The 22,473-nt window shown below is 38.1% G+C and overlaps 1 protein-coding gene and 1 non-coding gene across 3 annotated transcripts in view; one reads left to right on the plus strand and one right to left on the minus strand.

Annotated features, from left to right (window-relative positions):
- The window catches only part of LOC133535278 (FYVE, RhoGEF and PH domain-containing protein 5-like), a 79,221-nt gene that overhangs the window by 46,482 nt on the left and 10,266 nt on the right, over positions 1-22,473 (plus strand). Inside the window, exons 9-20 of one of the 2 annotated variants that reach the window (XM_061874955.1) lie at positions 3-53; positions 186-244; positions 3,115-3,186; positions 3,261-3,329; positions 15,588-15,671; positions 15,745-15,824; positions 18,302-18,398; positions 20,793-20,930; positions 21,018-21,120; positions 21,204-21,340; positions 21,646-21,774; positions 22,015-22,169. In XM_061874955.1, the coding sequence (XP_061730939.1) occupies positions 3-53; positions 186-244; positions 3,115-3,186; positions 3,261-3,329; positions 15,588-15,671; positions 15,745-15,824; positions 18,302-18,398; positions 20,793-20,930; positions 21,018-21,120; positions 21,204-21,340; positions 21,646-21,774; positions 22,015-22,169 (1,174 nt within the window). The remainder of the gene's footprint in view (positions 1-2; positions 54-185; positions 245-3,114; positions 3,187-3,260; positions 3,330-15,587; positions 15,672-15,744; positions 15,825-18,301; positions 18,399-20,792; positions 20,931-21,017; positions 21,121-21,203; positions 21,341-21,645; positions 21,775-22,014; positions 22,170-22,473) is intronic. The other variant, XM_061874956.1, reaches the window with a different exon arrangement.
- trnae-cuc (transfer RNA glutamic acid (anticodon CUC)) lies at positions 21,410-21,481 on the minus strand. The gene has a single exon. It is a non-coding gene; the product is annotated as a tRNA-Glu (tRNA).

Here is a 22,473-nt window from a genome sequence, read left to right on the forward strand (position 1 = left end):
AGATTATCTGAACAACCTCTCCCCTGATTCCAAAGAATACGAGGACACGCAAGGTAATCCCGTAGTGTTCATTTGTCACTCTGACACATGCTGCAGTAAGGTTCACTGGGCTATGCATACATTTACCGCGTCTTCGTTAAATTCACTGACACCTTCTCTGTTTGTTGATGTTCTGTGTGTTGCAGCTGCCTTGGTGATTGTGTCCGAGGTGGCGGACCAGGCCAACGATAATTTGAAACAGGGGGTGAGCTCTGTCTGGATCAAGCTGATGTGTGTGTTGCTTAAAAACATACTCTGTTCCGTCTGTTATTATTGTTAAATATTAGCATGCCAGCATAGTTCTGGGAGTGATGCAAATATGATGAACAGATGGGCAGTGGAATTAGGATTTTGCTCTATTGATGCTCTTTTGACTCAATATTCACCTTTGTCCTGATCCTCAACCTCAACCTCCTTTGGTCTTTCCACTACAACGTTTTTTGCAATTAAAGTTATGGTTATGGTTTTAGTTTATTTCGAACAGTTATACAAATTTCTGGTAACTGTATCTGAACTTAAAGTAAAAATAGCACCACCTCAAACTTTGCCTTGCACATTTGAGATTACTGTGGCAGCCCATTGAGGCAGTAAACTGGTTGGGTTTAAATTAATGCACCCACAGCTGGTTGGTGCCAATTATGCTGACTTTGCTCGGATGTCCCCTACCAAAATAGAATAAACTATTGATACAGTTGGTAGGTTTGTCCAAATCCACAATTCTTACAGGGGAACTTGATTTATTGGGGGGAATTTTACAACCGTTATGAAAGACATAACAACCAATGGATTTTTTTTTATATATTCTAAATAGTATTCAAATTCGATCAAAAGTCAGCTCTCACTGGAACCTATGAAAGCCACTCTATTCTGCCTATATAACTCTTGAAAATCATCCAAACACCTCCTTTAAGATTTTATATATATGCTGTAACTATATATGTCATGTAGTAATGTGTACATTTGTAATAACATTCATAATTATATATAAATATATATATATATATATTTATATATATATATATATATGTATATTTATATATATATATTTATATATATATATATATATATATATATATATACATATGTATATATACACACACAAGGGAAAAGCGGTAGAAAATGAATGGATATATATATGCTGTAACTATATATGTAATGTAGTAACGTGTACATTTGTAATAACATACATAATTATATATATATATATATATATATATAAATGAATATATATATATATATACACACAAGGGAAAAGCGGTAGAAAATGAATGGATATATATATATATATACTTATATATATACATATATATATATATATATATATATATACATATATATATATATATATATATATATACATATATATGTATATATATATATATATATATATACATATATATATATATATATATATATATATATATATGTACACCGCCTTCCACCTGAATGTAGCTGAGATAGTCTCCAGTACCCCCCGCGACCCCGAAAGTGACAAGCGGTAGAAAATTGTATGGATGGATGGATCATTTAAAGCAAACAACGGCGCATTAAGTACACAAACGCATCACAATGTTTGCTTTTTTCTTCGACAACATCACAGACTACTGCTCTCTGCAGACTTTATGAGCGCTAACAAACATAATAAAACGTCACTTACTGTACAATGCCTACAGTCATTAGGATGCCAACTGCATATATTCCTATTTAGATGCATGTATTGAACTTTGATACTTTGGCTGTCAAAGTGTACCAACAATTCATCCTCAGCCTTTTTCATTCAGGTGAGAGGCATGATTTATGATCTACAATAAACATTCAATGAGCAGGGAAGCAAGGAAACAGCTAACCACTCGATTATGTCAACATTACACACCTGTTTGTGATCAATAGTTTGTCTGAAATAGTGCTTATAATACCAACATTACCAATACTTTGTTAATATTCAATTCATGAAATATAAATGGAGTATTACTGGATTATGAGACACTAAATGAGAATATATGAACATTCTAGCAGTTGGCATCCTAATCACAGCAGACATTGTACAGTAAGTGATGTTTTATTTTGTTTCTTGGCTCTCATGAAGTCTGCAGTGAGCAGAAATTAGGGATGAAGGGAAAAAAAAGCAAATGTGATGCGTATTTTAATATAACATTAATCATCATGTCTCTCATAATGATTGTGAACGATAGGCAAAATTCTAAATAAAAATGCAGTTTCCCTATCAGGTTAGTGTTTTTCATGCCTACTATTGTTCTCTGAGTAATTTTACTTCATCCATCCTTTTCTAACATTCCTTTACAACAAAATATTAAAACGGACATTGTATCGGATTGATATCATTATCAGTCAATACTCTAGGCTCCAATATCAATATCGTATTGTAAGAGAAAACGTAACAGGACACCCCAAGTAAAAACAGAAAAAAATGTTCCTGATTGTAAGCTATAATCATCAAAGCTATCAGGAAATTAAAATATTTTTAATAGTTTACTCTGTGTGTAGTGAATCCATATAAAACAAGTGATTCACTTCTTTAGGTTTGAAATATATTTCAATATACAGAGATGCACCTGTATGTCATTGCTGAGATGTTCTTATTTTTCACATTCAATGACACAGTTGAGGTTCTGTTGTGCAGGGAATCCATGGTCCATCCTTTCATAATAATGAATATTGTTGATTTCATGCAAAAGTCCCATGTATACTTTTACAAAGTAGAGCTTTGTAAGATTAAGCAAGATTTACACCCTCCCTCAAACATGAGCTCTTTATGGAGGTAATTCAGAATATTACCCCTGCTGTGTCTTTCTCTCCTCTCACTGTCACGATCGCCCTGATACTCACGTTGGCTTACCCCCTCTGTTTATCACACTGCATTGACAAACACACACACACATACGCACACAGGCTGACAGACAGTGTAAACACAGACGCCTCCTATCTCCGTACCTCACTATTCACTAGTGTTCGCTATCGCATCCCTTTCCGCCTCCTTCCGTTTCATTCAGAAACAAACATTTCATTCTTTGGCTGGATGCTCACAGGCCATCTTTTCACTGTTTTCAATCCCAGGAGAACTTGCTGCGTATGGTCCACATAGAATACAGCATGAAGGGCAAGAGGGATGTCCTGAAGCCTGGCCGGGTGAGCGTAACCCTGCAAGATGGAAGGATAAACATAAACAGTTTCTAATGTATAAACAATGTTTCTATTGGCAGATGTTTGTAAAAGAGGGAACACTTATGAAGGTCTCCAGGAAAAGCAGACAGCCACGACATCTATTTCTGGTAACTCTTTCCTCTTTTTATATACTGTTAAGTTGTTACCACATGAAGGGATATAAAAGTTGATGTCTAATCATCTAATATAACCACTTGCCTTCTGCTACCCCTCAATTACCTATGAAATACAGAGGTTAATTATCTCAGGAGCGAAAGAAGAGGCGTTTCCCCCCAAAGCTAGCTAATTAACACCTCATCTCAGTCGTGTAAAATGAATATTTGTGTTTTTTATAGAGACCTATGTGCATTACTATTTCCTGACTGAGTAGCAGGTTGCTTGGCAACTACACACTCTGGCTTTTAACAGGATTCAGTGGTAATTAGTGAGATTTAGATCAGCCATAGTTGATCAGCCAGACTCACAATAGCTGCTTTTATGAAGTTTTGATTCAAAGTGTTAATTGAGGTTTACCACTTTATAAATATGAAAAATTCAAACTCTTTATGTGCTTATTTTTTAATTCATTAGTAAAGATGGGGAAACATTATGAATTTAAATATTTAAAAATTTCTAAATTAAGTTTACACCTTTGATGGGCTTTCCTTTCACACAATATATTTGCCATTTTTATTTTTTGTACATTTTGAAAAGTATTCATACTCCTGATCTATTTGGACAATGCTAAGGAACTGCATTCAGTATCAGCAATCAGCATTTTTGTTGTAGTTTATATTTTCTAGGGACATCCATCCATCCATTTTCTACCGCTTATTCCCTTTCGGGGTCGCGGGGGGCGCTGGCGCCTATCTCAGCAACAATCGGGCGGAAGGCGGGGTACACCCTGGACAAGTCGCCATCTCATCGCAGGGCCAACACAGATAGACAGACAACATTCACACTCACATTCACACACTAGGGCCAATTTAGTGTTTCCAATCAACCTATCCCCAGGTGCATGTCTTTGGAAGTGGGAGGAAGCCGGAGTACCCGGAGGGAACCCACGCATTCACGGGGAGGACATGCAAACTCCACACAGAAAGATCCTCTGCCTGGATTTGAACCCAGGACTGCAGGACCTTCGTATTGTGAGGCAGACGCACTAACCCCTCTGCCACCGTGAAGCCTTTTCTAGGGACAATAATATATAAATAATAATAATAAATAATTTATTAATATTTACAAAATTCCAAGGGCCCCCTTTGTTTAGGGCCTCAGTAAAAAAAAAAAAAAAACACTTCGCCCACATTTCGACGTCGTTGAATATCAGTATATGCTCGATACCAGAGTGATTAAGTCAGTATTTTTAGTTTCTCAAAATAGTTTTTTGTTGTTTTTGTTAATGTTTACAATTTAAGGGAATTATTCCCTGGACACAGGAGTATTATGAGGGCAAAACCAAAGGGTTTAACTGAGTAATAGATCTTTTTTTTCCTTTTGTTTAATTATTGTGAACTATAGACTTTGTTTTGATCAAACAATTGTATGTACTAAAAAAAAGGAAATACCGTATTTTCCAGACTATAAACCACACCCATAGGATGCACCGACTAAATTATAGAAGAAAAAATTATTTTTTCACATATTAGCTGCAACGGACACAAGCCGCAGATATGTACTTGTACGTTGTAAAATTAATTATTTATATAGACAGATTTTGTACATATTTATTTTACATACCGTAATTGTTTCCAAAGTTGCCTGTAACATGGCAGTAAAACCACTGATCCAACAAAACAGATAAGTCATTGATGTCTTTATTCATCCTTTATGAGATGGTAAATGGTAAATGCTTGTACTTGTATAGCGCTTTTGTACCCCTTTTTAAGGAGCCCAAAGCGCTTTGACAGTATTTTCCACATTCACCCATTCACACACTGATGGTTCGGAGCTGCCATGCAATTTCGCTAACCAGGTCCCATCAGGAGCAAGGGTGAAGTGTTTTGCCCAAGGACACAACGGACGTGACTAGGATGGTAGAAGGTGGGGATTGAACCAGTAACCCTCAGATTGCTGGCACGGCCGCTCTCCCAACTTCGCCACGCCGAAGTTGGAATAAAATGTTCTCCTTTTTTGATAAGGTTCAATATATTTATCAGGATTCTTCTTCTTTGTACTTAGTAAACACTTTGAGATTGAACAATTTATTAAAGATCCAATGATTAGCCCCACCTTTGTATAAGCCACGGTGTTGGGAAAAAAGTAGCAGCTTATAGTCCAGAGAATATGGTAGTTGAAATATTTTGTTGATATTATTTAACTGTCAATGGCACTTACCATAAGTAAAGAGAAACATTTACAGTTAATACATGTGATCAGTATCAGTGTTGGTATTGGCCGATTTCACTCATGGATGATCGGCTTTGATAGCATAAAACCTTGATCACCCAAACATCCCTAGCTAGTAGTTAGTTGTTTTCAGCTGACACATGCTCCTATATAAGGTGTATACAGATTACTAGTTGAATTTCTGTAGTATTGTTCATTGAGTAGAAAATATAATAAAATAGTTGTTGAAATGTGAGAGGTATACCCACTTTTATGAGATACTGCATACCAATGAGTCATTCGCGAAAACAATACATGCATGAGCCACATAAATATGGGGTAATTTGGGGCGGAGGTCAGTCTGCGACGGTGGCGGGGCACATGGCCAAAGTTGTAAAACCGCCAACCACACCCACCAGTGAGGGCCTCCTCCTCTCTCCTCCCCTTTCAGGATTTGTTTTCCAGGGCCCAGCTTCCTTACAGGATGTTTGGTGTGGGTCACTGGATGCGGGCTTCCTGTGTATTGGGAGGGGACTGACAGCGAAGTGAAGGCCAGACTGCCGGTAGAATGCAGGGAGGGGACGGTTGAGGAGTTTGGGTTGGTAGGGAGGACAAACACATAACATGAAAATAACTTCAATGTAATTTAATTTGCAGTTGGTTACAGTGCATCTAATAGCAAGCTACATAGGTATAAGCGCTTATGATTTTACGAATAATTTCTCGCGAGCATTGTTGGCAGTGAAGGAATCTGCCATGCAGAGTTAAACTCTCAATTTTCATCTGATGTTTTTGTTATTAATGCGTTTTGCGATGTACTTACAGCGGGGTCACATAATCTAGAACAGGATTCTCAGACACGCGGCCCGTGGGCCAATTGCGGCCCTCGAGAAGTTATTCTGAAGCCCCCACCTTAATATTAAAGTTTAATGTTAGTGCGGGCCGCAAGTTTTATATGAATGCCGCTTGACAGAGTTGTGTGCGGAGCTGAAGGAATCTACCAATCTCGATGTGGTAAATGGCTCTCGAGGCCGGAACATTGACGTCACTTGCGTAATGCAAGCAGAGAAATGTATTGCCGCTTTTCCACTAGACCCGCAAGCGCTCTTCCTCCCTCGCTCGCTCACACTCGAGCTCTCTCTGTCACTGTGTGTGTCTCTCTCGCTCTCTCGCTCCCTCCCCGGGCCCCGCTGTAACAGTCTGGGCCGGAGTGACGAGCGGTCCGATACCTTCCGAAGGACCGAGCGAGAATACAAAACTGTGGTGCACTGAACCCCAGCGCTGATACTCCGACAGAGAGTCGCTGGGCGAATCGGATGTGTAACACATTAGTCGTGAAGTTAGCCCATTCGAGGCTAATTGTGCCACCGTGACTGTAAACTCCATAGTGTGCTCATAACCACATTTTAGCTGCCGACATGGCGACATACAACCTTCACCGGGGCTACCGCGCATACTTGTCACTACTGTTGCATGCTGGGTAGTGGAGTTCTTATATTCCTTAGCTCAGTGTTTTTCAACCTTTTCTGAGCCAAGGCACATTTTTTTCATTTAAAAAATCTCGAGGCACACCACCGGCAGAAAATATAAAAAAGTTAAACTCAGCAGCCGATATTGACAATAAAAAGTAGTTCTCACAAATGTTGGATATGAATTCAGATCATAAATAACCATGCAACACTTTAGCTCTTGTGCAAAGTAAGTGTGCTGTCACGACCTGTCACATCACACCGTAACTTATTTTGAAGTTTTTGGTGTTTTCCTGTGTGTAGTGTTTTAGTTCTTGTCTTGCGCTCCTATTTTTGGTGGCTTTTCCTGTTTTGTTGGTATTTTCCTGTAGCAGTTCAATGTCTTACTCGAGCGCTATTCCCCACACCTGCTTTGTTTTCGCGATCAATACTATGCAAGTTTTTACTATCCTTATTTGTGGGGACATTGTTGATTGTCATGTCATGTACGGATTCACTTTGTGGACACCGTCTGCTCCACACGCTGTAAGTCTTTGCTGTCATCCAGCATTCTGTTTTTTTTTACTTTGCAGCCAGTTTAGTTTTAGTTTAATTTTGCATAGCCATCCCGAAGTTTCAATGGCTTTTCTTAGCGGCACTCGCCTTTTGTTTATTTTTGGTTCAAGCGTTCACACTGTCTCCTGCTGTCGTCTGCATATTGTGATCATGACAAACCATGTTGACATCTACCAAGCAATTATCTACCTGCTGCCACCGACTTAAATGGAAGAATATTACATGGTTACGCTGCCGAGCTCTTGACAGTGCAGACACTCAACAATGGCACATTTGCGGATTTTAATTACTGGTTTGAAAAAAATATTTTTAACACTATTAGGTGAAATAACATAATCTCCCACGGCACACCAGACTGTGGTTGAAAAACACTGCCTTAGCTCCTAACATCACAGTAAGTATGTGTATACATTGTTACGGACTGGCAAAATCAAATTATTATTGTTATTACCTATGACTGATTTATTTACTTAATTCTCATTTTGTTCATTTATATTTTGAATGGATTTTTTGTTGAAAATAAAAATAAAGACATTTAAAAAATATTTTTTTTTAAGAAATCTTTTCTTGCGGCCTAGCCTCACCCAGACTCTGCATCCAGTGGCCCCCCGGCAAATGAGTTTGAGACCCATGCTCTAGAGCTATATTTATCATGTACAGTAGTCCCTTATTCTACAAACTTAATTGGTTCCGTTTCAGAGCTCTTAATTCAAAACACTCGTATCACAAATCAGCTATTCTCGGTAAATAATTTGAAATCAATTAATCGGCCGCCTCAAAACAGCACATGTAAGGTATCTTTTGAAAAGAAAAAAAATCTTTTAAAAGTTTGAAAGGGCATCAGCCACTATTGTATAGAATGTACTACAAAAACGACAGTAGCTTTATGAAGTAATATTATAATAATGTACCGCATTTACTTTGGAAAGTGTACTCCTACAGTATGTTCTTCAAGCAGCATTTCCATCAAACACATCATCAGCAGCTTCGCCATGTTTTCATGAATAAATGTCCATCGTTTGGATATTATTTTAAAATTCTGGACAGGTTACACTCATTCTCTATTCATTCGGAATGAATATCATCCACTTCTTCTACTCAGCACTTTTCTTCCCATTTCATTTCTTCCTTCCCAAAAAAAGAAAGGTATGTCCATTTCTAGCTACAAGCTAATGCTATCGAGTAAGACCAGATTTTTTGGTCAGATCGTACTGGTTTCGCTGTGACATTCATTCCACAAGTAATGACGGGGACACTAATAACTCAAATTTTAGTTTGCAACTTCAAGCATAACAATTAGCCGAGAGACAGCTTTTAAGTTGGGGTACTTTTCAGTTGAGGTACCACTGTATATCTATTCTTGTGGCAACGTCTCTCTCTCTCTCATACACGCACGCACTCTTTAACAACATGATTCCTTTTACTGACTCCAGTTCTTAAGAGTCACTTACTGAAATGAATCGGGTACTTGATTCACTTAAGTCACGTGTCATGACTTCTACCCTCCTCACTTGCCCCATATTTAGTCACATGTTAACTCTTCCTCTGCTTTTTAAAAAATTAGCTACCGGTAGCAGTTAACAAAGACGACTATCAGATTTAGTTGGGGGAAAAAAATTGCAAGTTTTGAAGGATTCATTCATGACTCACCCTTCTCTAACACACACTGACTCCACTTGTTTTTGTCTTCCTTGCGCTTCATCAATCAACAGTCAGGACTCAGCCTGCACACATTCACAGCCTCACAGACGCTTTGAAATTAAAGAACATATCTTCTTTTACAGTTGGACCTCAACTTAAGTGTACCCCAACTTAAGAACTGTCTCGGCTAATTGTCATGCTTGAGTTACAAGAAACACTGCCATTAGTTGGCAAAGTAAATGTCACAGTAAACTCCATATTATCTGCCCATAACATCTAGTCTTCCTGGTTAGCATTAGCTTATAGCTAAAAAGTGGGTGTAAAGGTTAATGCTGAGAAAAATAGATGATATTCATTGAAATAAAGAAAGAAATCACGAAAAACATGACAGAGCATGCCGTAGTCTTGGGGAAGCAATTCAAGAGAATATCACTGTTAGTCTGCCCCTTACTGAAGCAGAAAAAGTCTAATAACAGCCAAGTATGTTCAAATAATATCTTAACGGTGGACATTTATCCATGAAAATATTGAGAAGTTACTGATGGTGTGTTTGACGGAGAAGCAGCTGTCAGGGGATGCCGTAGATGCCACTTTTCTTGGTAAATATTCTTACTTTACCTAATTAATGGTAAATGGGTTATACGTATACAGCGCTTTTCTGCCTTCAAGGTACTCAAAGCACTTAAACACTGTTTCCACATTCACCCATTTACACACTGACGAGCCATCAGGAGGAAGGGTGAAGTGTCTTGCTCAAGGACACAACAAACATGACAAGAATGGCGGAAGCTGGGGGGTCGAAACAGGACACCTCAGGTTGCTGGCATGGCCGCTCTACCACACGAGCCACGCCGTTCAGTAATCAAACTAATGTAGTTGCTACTACTACATTCTATGGTATTTGTTGTGATCCGCTTTCCGGATCACATCCTTAGTCTTGTTCTTGAGTCCTTTTGTGTGTTTTGATTGTTTTTGGACTTTTCCGATCCCTTGGTTTGTGTGTGCACTTACTGTTTTGGTTATCATGGTTTCTGATTTGTCCCAGCTGTCCCATTGTGACTTTAGTATTTAAGCCTGCATTCTACCTCAGTTTGTCCTGGGTTCGTCATTTGCTATATGCAAAATTAACGTTTTGGTTTATCTAAGTCCTTGTTTGTTCGCTAAGTCTCGTCTTAGCTTCCGTGCGCTCGCCACGCATCAGTTTGGACTTGTTTGGACTCCTTTGCTAAGTGTTAGCTTAGCTTATCGTGCGTAGGCATACACTTTCTTTTCTGTTTTGTACCACTGTTATTTTACCTTTTTGTACATTAAACCAGCTCTTACCTGCAATCCTGCCTGTCTGGTCCCACTGCATCCTGGGGTGACAGCTTCACGCATCACAATGTGTTCCAAATGTGACGGTATTGTTTTAAACAATATTTTGTAGTCAATTTTTTTTTTTTTTAACTTTTAAAATTGTGCTGTTTTGAGGGGGCAAGGTTTAAATTAATTTCAATAGTAGAAGTTGATTTGAGATACAAGTGTTTTGAATTAAGCTTTTAAGTTGAGATACGACCGTATATTGTTGAATCAATAGAGCTGACTGTAATGCAAAATGTTGCTGACTGATACCTCTAAACCAGGTGTGTCAAACTAATTTTTAGATCAGGGGCCAGATGGGGAAAAATCTACTCCCAAGTGGGCCGGACTGATAAAATCACGGCACGATAATTAAAAAATAAAGACAACTTCAGATTGTTTAATTTGTTTAAAAACAGAACAAGCACATTCTGAAAATGTACAAATCATAATGTTTTCGGTGTAATGATCCATGTTTTTGTTATGTTCTGTTATTTTTGGACTCTCTTAGTTCCTGTTTTGTGCACCTCTGGGTTTGTTTTGGTTTCTATGGGGATTAATTAGGTTCACGTGCCTCTGGTTAGTGGTCGGCACGCTCACCTGCAGTCGACCACTAATCAGAGAGCTATTTATTCACCTCTCTCGCCACTCTCGGTCTGGCTGCATTGTTTGCTACATGCAACTGTTACGTTTGTATATTCCTGGTTCTTGTTTCTATGTTTCCTGTGCTAGGTTTTTGCCTTGGCTTCTGCGTGCGCTGGGCACGTATCCTTTTTGCTTGTTTTCTGTTTTGCTATGATTTATGATAAAAAAAAATCATCTCCTACCTGCACGCTTTAGTCCGGAGTCGTCCGTTTGCATCTCGGGGGAACAAACCTCGCAGCAAGCTGCGACCCAAATCATAACAGTCCGGGGTTTTTTTACACTTACATGTTGCCGCTAATAGTATTCTACCTTTATTCGTCATTATTTATACTTTCTGAATAAATCATGTGATAATGTTCATCAGTCGACTCATTGGTGTTAATTTTCAATGTATCAAGATAAAAATAGTATATCAAAATCAAATTACAGGATGTTATTTATGTAGTTTGCTCATTTTCCTCGACTGGTGCACAAAGATCATGCGGTTTATTTTTTTTACATGTGTAGCATCATCTACAACAGTGGTTCTCAACCTTTATTTCAGTGATGTACCCCTTGTGAACATGTTCTTGATTCAAGTACCTCCTAATCAGAGCAAAGCATTTTTGGTTGGAAAAAAGATAAAGAAGTAAAATACAGCACTATGTCATCAGTTTATGATTCATTAAATTGTACAACAGTGCAAAATATTGCTCATTTGTAGTGGTCTTTCCTGAACTATTTGGGAGAAAAAGATATAAAAATAACTAAAAACTTGTTGAAAAATAAACAAGTGATTCAATTATAAATAAAAATTTCTACACATAGAAGTAATCATCAACTTAAAGTGCCCTCTTTGGGGATTGTAATAGAGATCCATCTGGATTCATGAACTTAATTCTAAACAATTCTTCACAAAAAAAGAAATCTTTAACATCAATTTTTATGGAACATGTCCACAAAAATCCTAGCTGTCAACACTGAATATTGCATGGTTGCATTTCTTTTCACAGTTTATGAACTTATATTCATAATTTGTTGAAGTATTATTCAATAAATATATTTATGAAGGATTTTTGAATTGTTGCTATTTTTAGAATATTTAAAAAAAAAAACTGACATACCCCTCGGTGTACCTTCAAGTACACCCATGGGGACTCGTACCCCCATTTGAGAACCACTGATCTACAAAGATACAACAAATTGCTATTGCGACATCTAGTGCACACATTTAGAACAGCAGTTTCTTTCATTCAAAAAGTTCAGGTTAATTTTTATACTTGGCAAACTCATCCCGCGGGCCGGATAAGACCTGATAAGGTCCGCGGGCCGTACTTTTGACACCCCTGCTCTAAATCATTAGAGTGAGCGGAGAGGGAGAAAGAGACATGTACAAATGGTGAAAGGTCAATAGAGGAAATGAGATGGCACTGCTGATGGTAGTTTGAGGTCAAGTTGGTTGTGGTTTGAAACGGCGGTGTAAGGAATCCCTTGAGTACTGGTAAATGAGAAGCCACTCAAGGTGGAGCAAGACACCAAAAGAGAAACAAGGATGAGAAATATATCTGTGCTTGGCGGAAAGTCCATAGGACATGCACAGATATATTTCTCATCATTCTTTGCTGTGTTGTGTAGTGTTGAATTTTGCCTGTTCCACTGCTTCTTAGTGTAGGTTGGGAATGCTGGGAGAGCAAGGGAGGCCCAGAGCCCACAGCAGGGAGGAGAATTCCTGGATGCTGTCTTTATGGCCCCAACGGATGTTTAGAACACACATTAGGTGTGACCAATTATGTCATCTTTTTTTTTTTCTTTCTGTGGAGAAATGAAATACCGCTCGTGCGTTACACAATGGACTCTCTGTGTGTTCAAACAAAAACAATACCCCGTGCTTTAGAGCAAATAAACACATTTATTGCCTTTTTGTTGTTGTTTTGTACATACTGTACATGGGAGTTTGATGCTGCCCTGTTGCTTGGGGGAGCTCTGGGAAAGGGAAATGACTTAACACTTGTCAGTGTAGCAATTGAAACAAAGGTGCTGTTGCACTTTGGAATATTCATATAGCTTTACTACCACCTTCTGGTGATTGTGGGTACTGCATAGCTGAAAATTATTCATTGAAAACTAAACACTTTGTTTATATTGAATGCAGGGCAGCCTCTCGCTATACATACGTAGGTTGCGCACTGTACGTTAAAAAAAGGCATGTAAAATGTCATTTAAAAAAAAGACAAGCCGTTTTATATGAGTATTTTTAGCCCATTCCTGATCTGCCACTGATAAATATATGATTGTTCATTTCCCCAAAAATGTGCAGCGTGAGTGCTTCCCTCTTAAGGCAGTCATATTGGGTTTGAACCCCAGTCCAAGTTTTACGTATTTATGATGAAAACATTTTTTTTTTTTTACTCTATAAAAAGTTTTACAACAATTAACCGTATTTCCCGGACTTGAAGGTGCACTTAAAATCCTGTTGTTTTTTTTCTCCAACCACGACAGTGCGCTTTGTAGCCTGTTGCGCCTAATGTACGGAATAAATCTGGTTTTGCTTACCGACCTTGAAGAGTTTTTATGTAGTACAGGGGCGGCATGGCGTAGTGGGTAGAGCGGCCGTGCCGTAAACCTGAGGGTTGCAGGTTCGATCCCCGCTGCCGTTGTGTCTTTGGGCAGGACACTTCACCCTTGCCCCCGGTACCGCTCACACTGGTGAATGAATGATGAATGAATGATAGGTGGTGGTCGGAGGGGCCGTAGGTGCAAATTGACAGCCACGCTTCCGTCAGTCTACCCCAGGGCAGCTGTGGCTACAGATGTAGTTTACCACCACCAAGTGTGAATGAATGATGGGTTCCCACTTCTCTGTGAACGCTTTGAGTATCCAATAATAGAAAAGCGCGATATAAATCTAATCCATCATTATTGTTATTTATTATTACATGGTATAATGATAAGTGTGACCGGTAGATGGCAGTCAAACATAAGAGATACATGCAGACTGCACTATGATGGCAATATGACTCAAGTAAACAACACCAACATTCTATATGTTTCATTGAAAATATAGAACTTTACACACAGCACTCAAAAATCTATCAAAATGTGTTAGTACAAATTTGGTAAGCTATGAAGCTGTACCGCTTCATTGATTGTCGCCGCATAAAACATACAAGTAATATTATAGTGTGTATAAGGTAAGAGATATTATCCGGCATTTTGTTTCGCAATATTATGGAAAAGTAACTTTTCTTTCCTTCAGGTACCTGCTGTTCTGCATTTGGGGTCTGCATAAATCCTGAAAATTGCGCGCCTCTGCCTTTGTAGTCCCTGTAGACACCATAGTCGATAAGAGTCTTCTTTTTCTCTATTTTCTTGTTATGGGACATTCACCCTTCGATGTGGCCATTTCTAATATAATGTCGTGAAAAGTTCTTACTTATATCTGTCAGTAAACTCGGCATGAAATCGCTAAAACATACCGATATAGTGAGTTCTATTATTCACCCAAGGAACTTTAGGTGTTAGAGAGTCCCAGTTGGACGGTTTTTCACACGACACATTTCCGGCCTTGTTGTTGTTTCCGGATAAGTAGATGCTGCTCTGTTATTGATTTAAGTAAAGTATGAATGTCATTTAAACAGTTGGCACCGTCTTTTGACACTTCTTCCACTCCCGTCCTTGCACGCTACACCGCTACAAAAAAGATGATGGAGAAAAGATGCTGCCGAAGTTGAGCCACGTAAATAAGACTGCCCACAAAAAGGGGCATACGGAAGCAACTGTAAGAAAGATATGTCAAACATAATATATGCAACATTTTCACAGAACCACCATTACATGTTATTTAAACCACAAGGAAGTGTTTTCAATTCAGAAAAAATATATATAATAAGATGACTCTTTCAATGTGCCTTATATATGAAAAAAGATTGAAAATAGACCATTCATCGGCAGTGTGCCTTATAACCCGGTGTGCTCTATGACACAGAAAATATGGTATTTTAAACTAAGCATGGTATTAAGATTTAATGCAAGTTGATGTATTATGTTGAATTTGTTATTTTGCGCCATTAAAATTTTCTCTCCCATTAATTAGTTATAGTGCAAAACATGCACCAACCTAATTCAAGTTTGATTGAAAAAGTATTCAAATTGTTTCACATTATAAAAAAAAGTGTTAAAAATGTTTTTGATGGTGGAGCCCTCCAAAACAATTTTTGCTTAGGGCACCAACTTAGCCCTGATATAATGATAATAATAATAATGATGATGGTGATCATGGGTATTGCCTACATCTCACTCAAAGTCAACTGGGATAGGCTCCAGCTCAGGAACAAACAGTATAAAAATGGATAAAATTGTAACTATCATTTATTCCTGTTTAAATGAGGTACATTTATTTTGGATTTGTTTGCCTCTTTCTGTCTCCTACAGATGAATGATATAATGCTGTACACCTACCCACAGCAAGATGGGAAATACAGGCTGAAGAACACTTTGTCTCTGTCTGGGATGAAGGTGCTTTCCCATTTTAAAATTTGACCACATCACACAAGATTTTTGACTAATATGTTTCTTCTGGCACACACAGGTGAGCAAACCTGTTCTAGATAATGTGCTGAACTGCCTTAAGATTGAGGTGTCAGACATCACCATCATACTCTCTGCCAGGTAGGTGAAACGTTTTAAGAGCATAATCAGAATATGTTTTTCCTTTACAAAGATACAAATTATCCGCTCTGATTGTGTTTTTTTTTTTTGTGGTTGTTTTTTTTTTTACTAATTCAAGGGTGTCCAAAGTTTTTGACTTGAGCTAATTGGGCTAAAAAAATTAGGCCAAAGCCAAAAGGGTTTTCTTTATTATTACGACTATTTAAATTGTAGATTTTCACTGAAGGCATCAAAACTATGAATGAACACATGTGGAGTTATGTACTTAACAAAAAAAGGTGAAATTACTGAAAACATGTTTTGTATTCTAGCTTCAAGATAGCCAACCTTTGCTCTGTTCTGCACACTCTTGACATTCTCTCGATGACCTTTAAGAGGTAGTTACCTGAAATGGTTATCACTTCACTGGTGTCATAGTTTTGAGGCCTTTGGTGACAATCTACAATGTAAATACAAAAAGAAAAAGAAAACACATTGAATGAGAAGGTGTGTCCAAACTTTTGGCCTGTAACATATATATATATATATATATATATATATATATATATATATATATATATATATATATATATTATCCGTTATAGAGTGCTCAATACCGGGGGAGAGCGGAATATGCGTTAGGTCAGGAAAAAACACAGAGGCTATATTATCCCTAAAAGCCTGTTTCTCAGATTTCCCTGCTCGTCAGGGGATTTTAAAAACTTCTGACGAGCAGGTTTCCCTGCAAAACAGGTTTTTAGGGATGATTCAGCCTCTGTTTTTTTCCTGACCTAATGTGTGTATATATATATATATATATGTATGTATATATATATATATATATATATATATATATATATAGTGCATATTTAATTCATGATTAATATTTGTGAAAGTTCGACTACTAAATTGTGTACTTCCGTAATGACCTCCTTGAAGTTTTGTAATCAATTAGAAATGACAAGCAGCTAAAATGCGCCAAACATGGACTGTGGAGATTGTTTTGCATTTATCCCATCATGCATTATTGTGGCTTTACATTGGTGTAATTTTGAAATATGTATAGTATGTGATGAGGTGGCGACTTGTCCAGGGTGTACCCCGCCTTCCGCCCGATTGTAGTTTAGATAGGCTCCAGCGCCCCCCGCGACCCAAAAGGGAATAAGCGGTAAAAAATGAATGGATGGGATGGATAGTGCGGGGATGTTTTTTTTTAATCCACAAAGTTCATTGAGCAGGTTGTGTTATGTGTGACCATTTGTGTTGACTTTTTATGTTGGTTGCTTTTTGCGCCATGATTGGGAAATGTTGTGTGCATTGGGTCATATAAAAAGGCTGTGCTGTGTCCAATTTCATGCGAAATTCTTGCTCACTGGACTTATATTAAAGTTGTATTGTATACCAGTATTAGTATAGTACCGTGATACTTATAAATCATATTCGGTACTATACTGCCTCTAAAATAGCTAAACATACTTCACTACACACCATAGCTCACCACCGGCGTGAAAATGTAAACAAACGCCATTGATATATCTACACCTAACATCCACTGTAATGATACCAAATGCAGGAGTATATCTAGTTTTTTTTTATTTATATTATTTTTGTAAACTCAGAAAACATGTCTCTGGACCCATGGGGACTTTGAAAATGACCAATGTATGATCCTGTAACTACTTGGTATCGGATTGATACCTAAATTTGTGTTATCATCCAAAACTAATGTAAAGCATCCAAACAATAGAAGAATAAGTGATTATTACATTTTAACAGAAGTGTGGATGGAACATGTTAAAAGAGAAAGTAAACATATATTAACAGTAAGTGAACAAGTAGATTAATAATTCATTTTCTACCACTTGTCCTTAATAATTTTGACAAAATAATAGTTTGGAAAATGACACAATATGTTACTGCATATGTCTATAAACTAAATTAGGAGCCTTTTTTTGCTTACTTACTGCTAAAAGACAAGTTGTCTTGTCTGGTCACTATTTTATTTAAGGACAATCTTGCAATAAGAAACATATGTTTAATGTATCGTAAGATTTTTTGTTAAAATAAAGCCAATAATGCAATTTTTTGTGGTCCCCCTTGTTATTAATTTTGGTATCGAGACAATTATACCTTATATATTCACAATGTCCACAAGGTGGGGGCAATGCCGTAGCAATTATAATATAACTGTTGGCACTTCGCGGGTCAGATTCCTTTTCTATACTTGTGACGACTCGCGGACCAAACCAAAGACGCCGGACGTCAAACTGAAGACGCCGGTGGGACGCATGGGCCGTAGTTTGAACACCCCTGGACTAATTTAATGTCCGGTATGAAAGTTGTACTTTTTAAGGGTGTAGAACGGCTTTGCATCATGCAAGGAGCTGTATAGAATGCTTTGGTTACCTTATTTAGCTACACCAAGGGAAAGTCCTCTGAGTAAGGTGCAGTGCAAACCTACATTGCAGCAAACTAATCATAAACATTGTATTCGTCAGCTCGATTGGAGAGAGGGAAGACTGGTTCCATACATTGAGTCGGGCCATTGCAGATCACGCTGCAGGGCTCTGTACATTTGGAGGATCCAGCAATGAGGTGAGAGAACAGAGGTTACAATTTGATGGTGGTTGAGAAAACAGTTTTACAGTTGAAACTAATAAAGATCAACACAAACACTGGGATTATTTTTTGTCTATAGTCATATAGCACATGTCCCCTTTATGAGGATAATAAAACATAATTATTTCGACAAAATCCTGCATTTACTAGGGATGTGCTGATCGATTGGCTACTGATCAGTATCAGACGATTTTGATGAAAAGTATGTAATCGCCATTGCCGATTAATGCCTTTTATCCCAATCACAATTATGTATTTATATTTAAGCCCCCATAATAAAATGCCGAGCAGCTAATTTTGTGTCTCCTTACTAGTTTAGAGCCTCTCTAGACTAATAATAATCACTCCTAAAACTGAAAATTAACTGCATTTCTTAGTATCTTAAATATTGTTATCTTTGGAGGACGAGGCTTAACATGACAGGAGCAATCACGCTAATAGTTAAGCTAACCACTAAACTAGCTTTAAACAACACAAAGAAATAAGTGCATAGTGAACTTAAAAGAAGTGCAGAGGGAAACCACGTTACAGCAGAAAGTAGGCCGATAATAACAGGGAATTGAAGAGTCGATGAATAAGAGTCTAGAGCAGGGGTGACAAACTCGTTGTCATTGAGGGTCACATCGCAATTACGGCTGCCTTAAGAGGGCCGCTTGTATGAATGTATACGGATTTGCCTCACGGTATTACATGATTGCCTATGCATTTGATGATTTGTTTTTTAACAACACTGTTAAAAATATATAGATTTTATAGTAAAAAAAAAACAATCAAACTGGCAGCTCAGTTGCCAAATGTTTTACTTTAAAATTCAGTGTTTTTTTTTTAGCATATTACCGTACTTTGAAAATTGATAACATATTTATGAAAATAGAAATAGAATAATAGACAACTGAGCTGCCAGTGTTTTACTCTGAAATTTAAAGGTGTTGTCTTAACAGAGTATAACTGCAATTGGTGAGAACTGGTTCCACCGTTTAGTTTTTTCACAGTAAAATTATTTTGACATATGTCATTTTCACAGTGTACAATTTAGTGGGTAACCTGCCTATTTGAAATCATAAGCCGAGCAGATATTGAACTATTTATTTTTATTTCAACAAAAATGTTTGGAATGTATGAATGTATAATATTTGTTGCAATATTTAATTTCCCCTCTGGGATTATTAAAGTATTTCTGATTCTGATCTGATTAAATACTATTAAACTGTGAAAGATATGCAGTCGCATGAAGTACATGCATTTGTTTTCTGTCAAAATGGAAAGAATGAATACATTGAGCAAAAAAAGATAAACATATGTTATTTCAAGGCCTCCACGGACCACATAAAATGATGTGGCGAGCCAGATCTGGCCCTCGGGCCTTGAGTTTGACATCTGTGGTCTAGAGAGAAGATAATATTACAACAACCGTTGGTGTGTCAGCATTGTCACAGTCAGTACACAACACGTAATAGGAGGGCGGATAAATCCCAAGTGCCGACACCAAGGAGAGTAGAGGTAGGAATCTTTAGGCACCTTACAATTCGATTACTGTTACGATTCAGGAGCTACGATACAATTAAAAATTGTATTATTATTATTATTATTAATATTGATGCATCTTTTATTATGTATATTGATGCAGTTTTACATTTCCTTTCGTATCACTAAACATGCGTTTATTACTTGCAACTTTAAAGTTAAATAAATTCCCACATTTATTCAAGTAGTGTGTGCAAAACTGGAACATATGTGCCCTACAATAAAGGAGCTGCTCAGATCTCTCATTGAGGTGGCTTATTGCAGTCAGACACATTTTAGAACTGTCTGCAATACTTAATTTACATTAAATACATCGCTTATGAATTATTAACGTTTACTTATCCATCCATTCATTTTCTACCGCTTGTCCCTTTTGGAGTTGCGGGGGGTCGATTTTTATTATCATCCATGTCCAAATTGCACATAAAAATTGAGTATTTTCCCTCAGCTCTAAAGAGTAGTATCAGTACAAGACCGATAGTGGAGGGATTTTGTTATCTTCTCAAAAGTGTTTTTGTTGTTTTTGTTTTACAAACTCAAGGAATAATTCCCTGGACACAGGAGGACATTGAAGTGAAAGTCAAAAGTAGTTTGTATTTACTTATTGTCTACCAATGACTTTTTTTGAATAATTGTATGTAATAAAATAGAAAAAGGAAGTAGTTTAGATATTGTGTTGGTGTTGTTAAGCTGTCAATTGCATTCACCATGAATGACTAGTAATAAAGGACATTGTCATAAAGTCAAAAAGAGGTGTACTGTATGTGTGTGTTTGTTTGTTTGTTTGTTTGTTTGTTTGTTTGTTTTTTCCCTGCTTGCTCCTATAAGTGCGATACATGTTAACAGGCGCGTGAGAAGCTGTGGATGGCCTTGGGCGAAGCTGCTCCAGTTCTGGTGCCTGTTTCTCATGTGATGATGTGCATGAACTGCACTTCTGACTTTAGCCTCACTCTCCGACGACATCACTGTAACGCCTGTGGCAAGGTGAGAATGAGAGGGTTATCACTGACAAGTCGAATCGATGGAGTTTGTCTATAGTTTACCGGTTCTGTCTTCTGTGCCTTTGTACAGGTGGTGTGTCGAGCTTGCTCCAGGAACAGGTATCCACTTAAGTACCTCAAAGACAGAGTGACCAAAGTGTGCGACCACTGCTATGCAGAGCTCAGGAAAAGAGGTGTGAGGCATACATTTCTGAAACGACAAAGCTGTTTTTTTATGTCCTAACTGACATATTTTATTAATTTTGTTTGAGCGTAGGCTGCAGTGTGTCGGGGGCATGCGGCAATTCAAGTCCACGCTCCCAACGGGCCAGTCGTCCCCTCTCGGCCGTCTTCCAAAGTCTGCAGACACAAAGTCTTTGGAAGAGCAGGAAGAGCACAGCGTCTCTCAGTCAAGTTAGTTACATTTGCTAAATGAAAAAAAGCAACAATGTGCTGTGTAAGATTTTGTTTGAAAAAGACTCATTCCCTGACCGGGAATCGAACCCGGGCCGCGGCGGTGAGAGCGCCGAATCCTAACCACTAGACCACCAGGGAGCTGTCAGTTGCTACTTTAGAAATGTATGGCATTCGCAGCTGCTGTTTTTAGGCTGCAATGTGAGCGTGTTGCCAGTAGAGGTCACTAAAAGCATCCATAAAAAGGTTTTGGAAGAGTCCCTTCTTGCCTTGCTTTACTGAAATGCAGTTTTTGTTGATCTCAGTTGCCTCTTGAGGTGGAGGGCTCCACCATGAGCGGCATCTTGCAGCGGCGAAAGAAGAGCAAGAGGAAATGGAAACGTCTGTGGTTCCTTCTCAAAGACAAGGTGCTCTACACCTTCACAGCCTGTGAGGTGAGGGGGCACAGAGTCTCCCACACCAACACCTAACCACACACACGCACTCACACACACACACACACACACACACACACACACTCTCATGACTTCTCAGTCATAGATGCATGCATGTTACCACTTTTCAAAACACTTTTCAATGACTATTTAAGGGATGCTCTGTGCTCTCCCTGTTTATTTTGCAAGATGTTATTGGATTACTTTTAAACTCACTGACATGTTTGGAAATTTCTCCAGGATAAAGTGGCTTCAGAAAGTCTCTCGCTGCAAGGCTTCACCGTCAAGCTGACCGAGAGGCCCGAGGGCGATGAGACCAGCAACGTGTTCCATCTGTACCACAAGAAGACCCTCTACTATACCTTCAAGGCTGATGATCATCACACAGCACGCAGGTCAGCTCTGACTTTATTGTTGAGCAGGTCAAGTCAGAAATAGAATTCTTGCCTTGTATTTTAGTGATATCTTTTACAAAAGTTAAACATGGTATTGATTGATTGATTGATTGAGACTTTTTTTAGTAGATTGCACAGTACAGTACATATTCGGTACAATTGACCACTAAATGGTAACACCCGAATAAGTTTTTCAACTTGTTTAAGTCTGGGTGCACGTTAATCATTTCATGGTATAAATATATACTATCAGCATAATACAGTCATCACACAAGTTAATCATCAGAGTATATACATTGAATTA

This window comes from Nerophis ophidion, linkage group LG16 (genome assembly GCF_033978795.1).
Source record: "Nerophis ophidion isolate RoL-2023_Sa linkage group LG16, RoL_Noph_v1.0, whole genome shotgun sequence".
NCBI classification, from domain to species: Eukaryota; Metazoa; Chordata; class Actinopteri; order Syngnathiformes; family Syngnathidae; genus Nerophis; species Nerophis ophidion.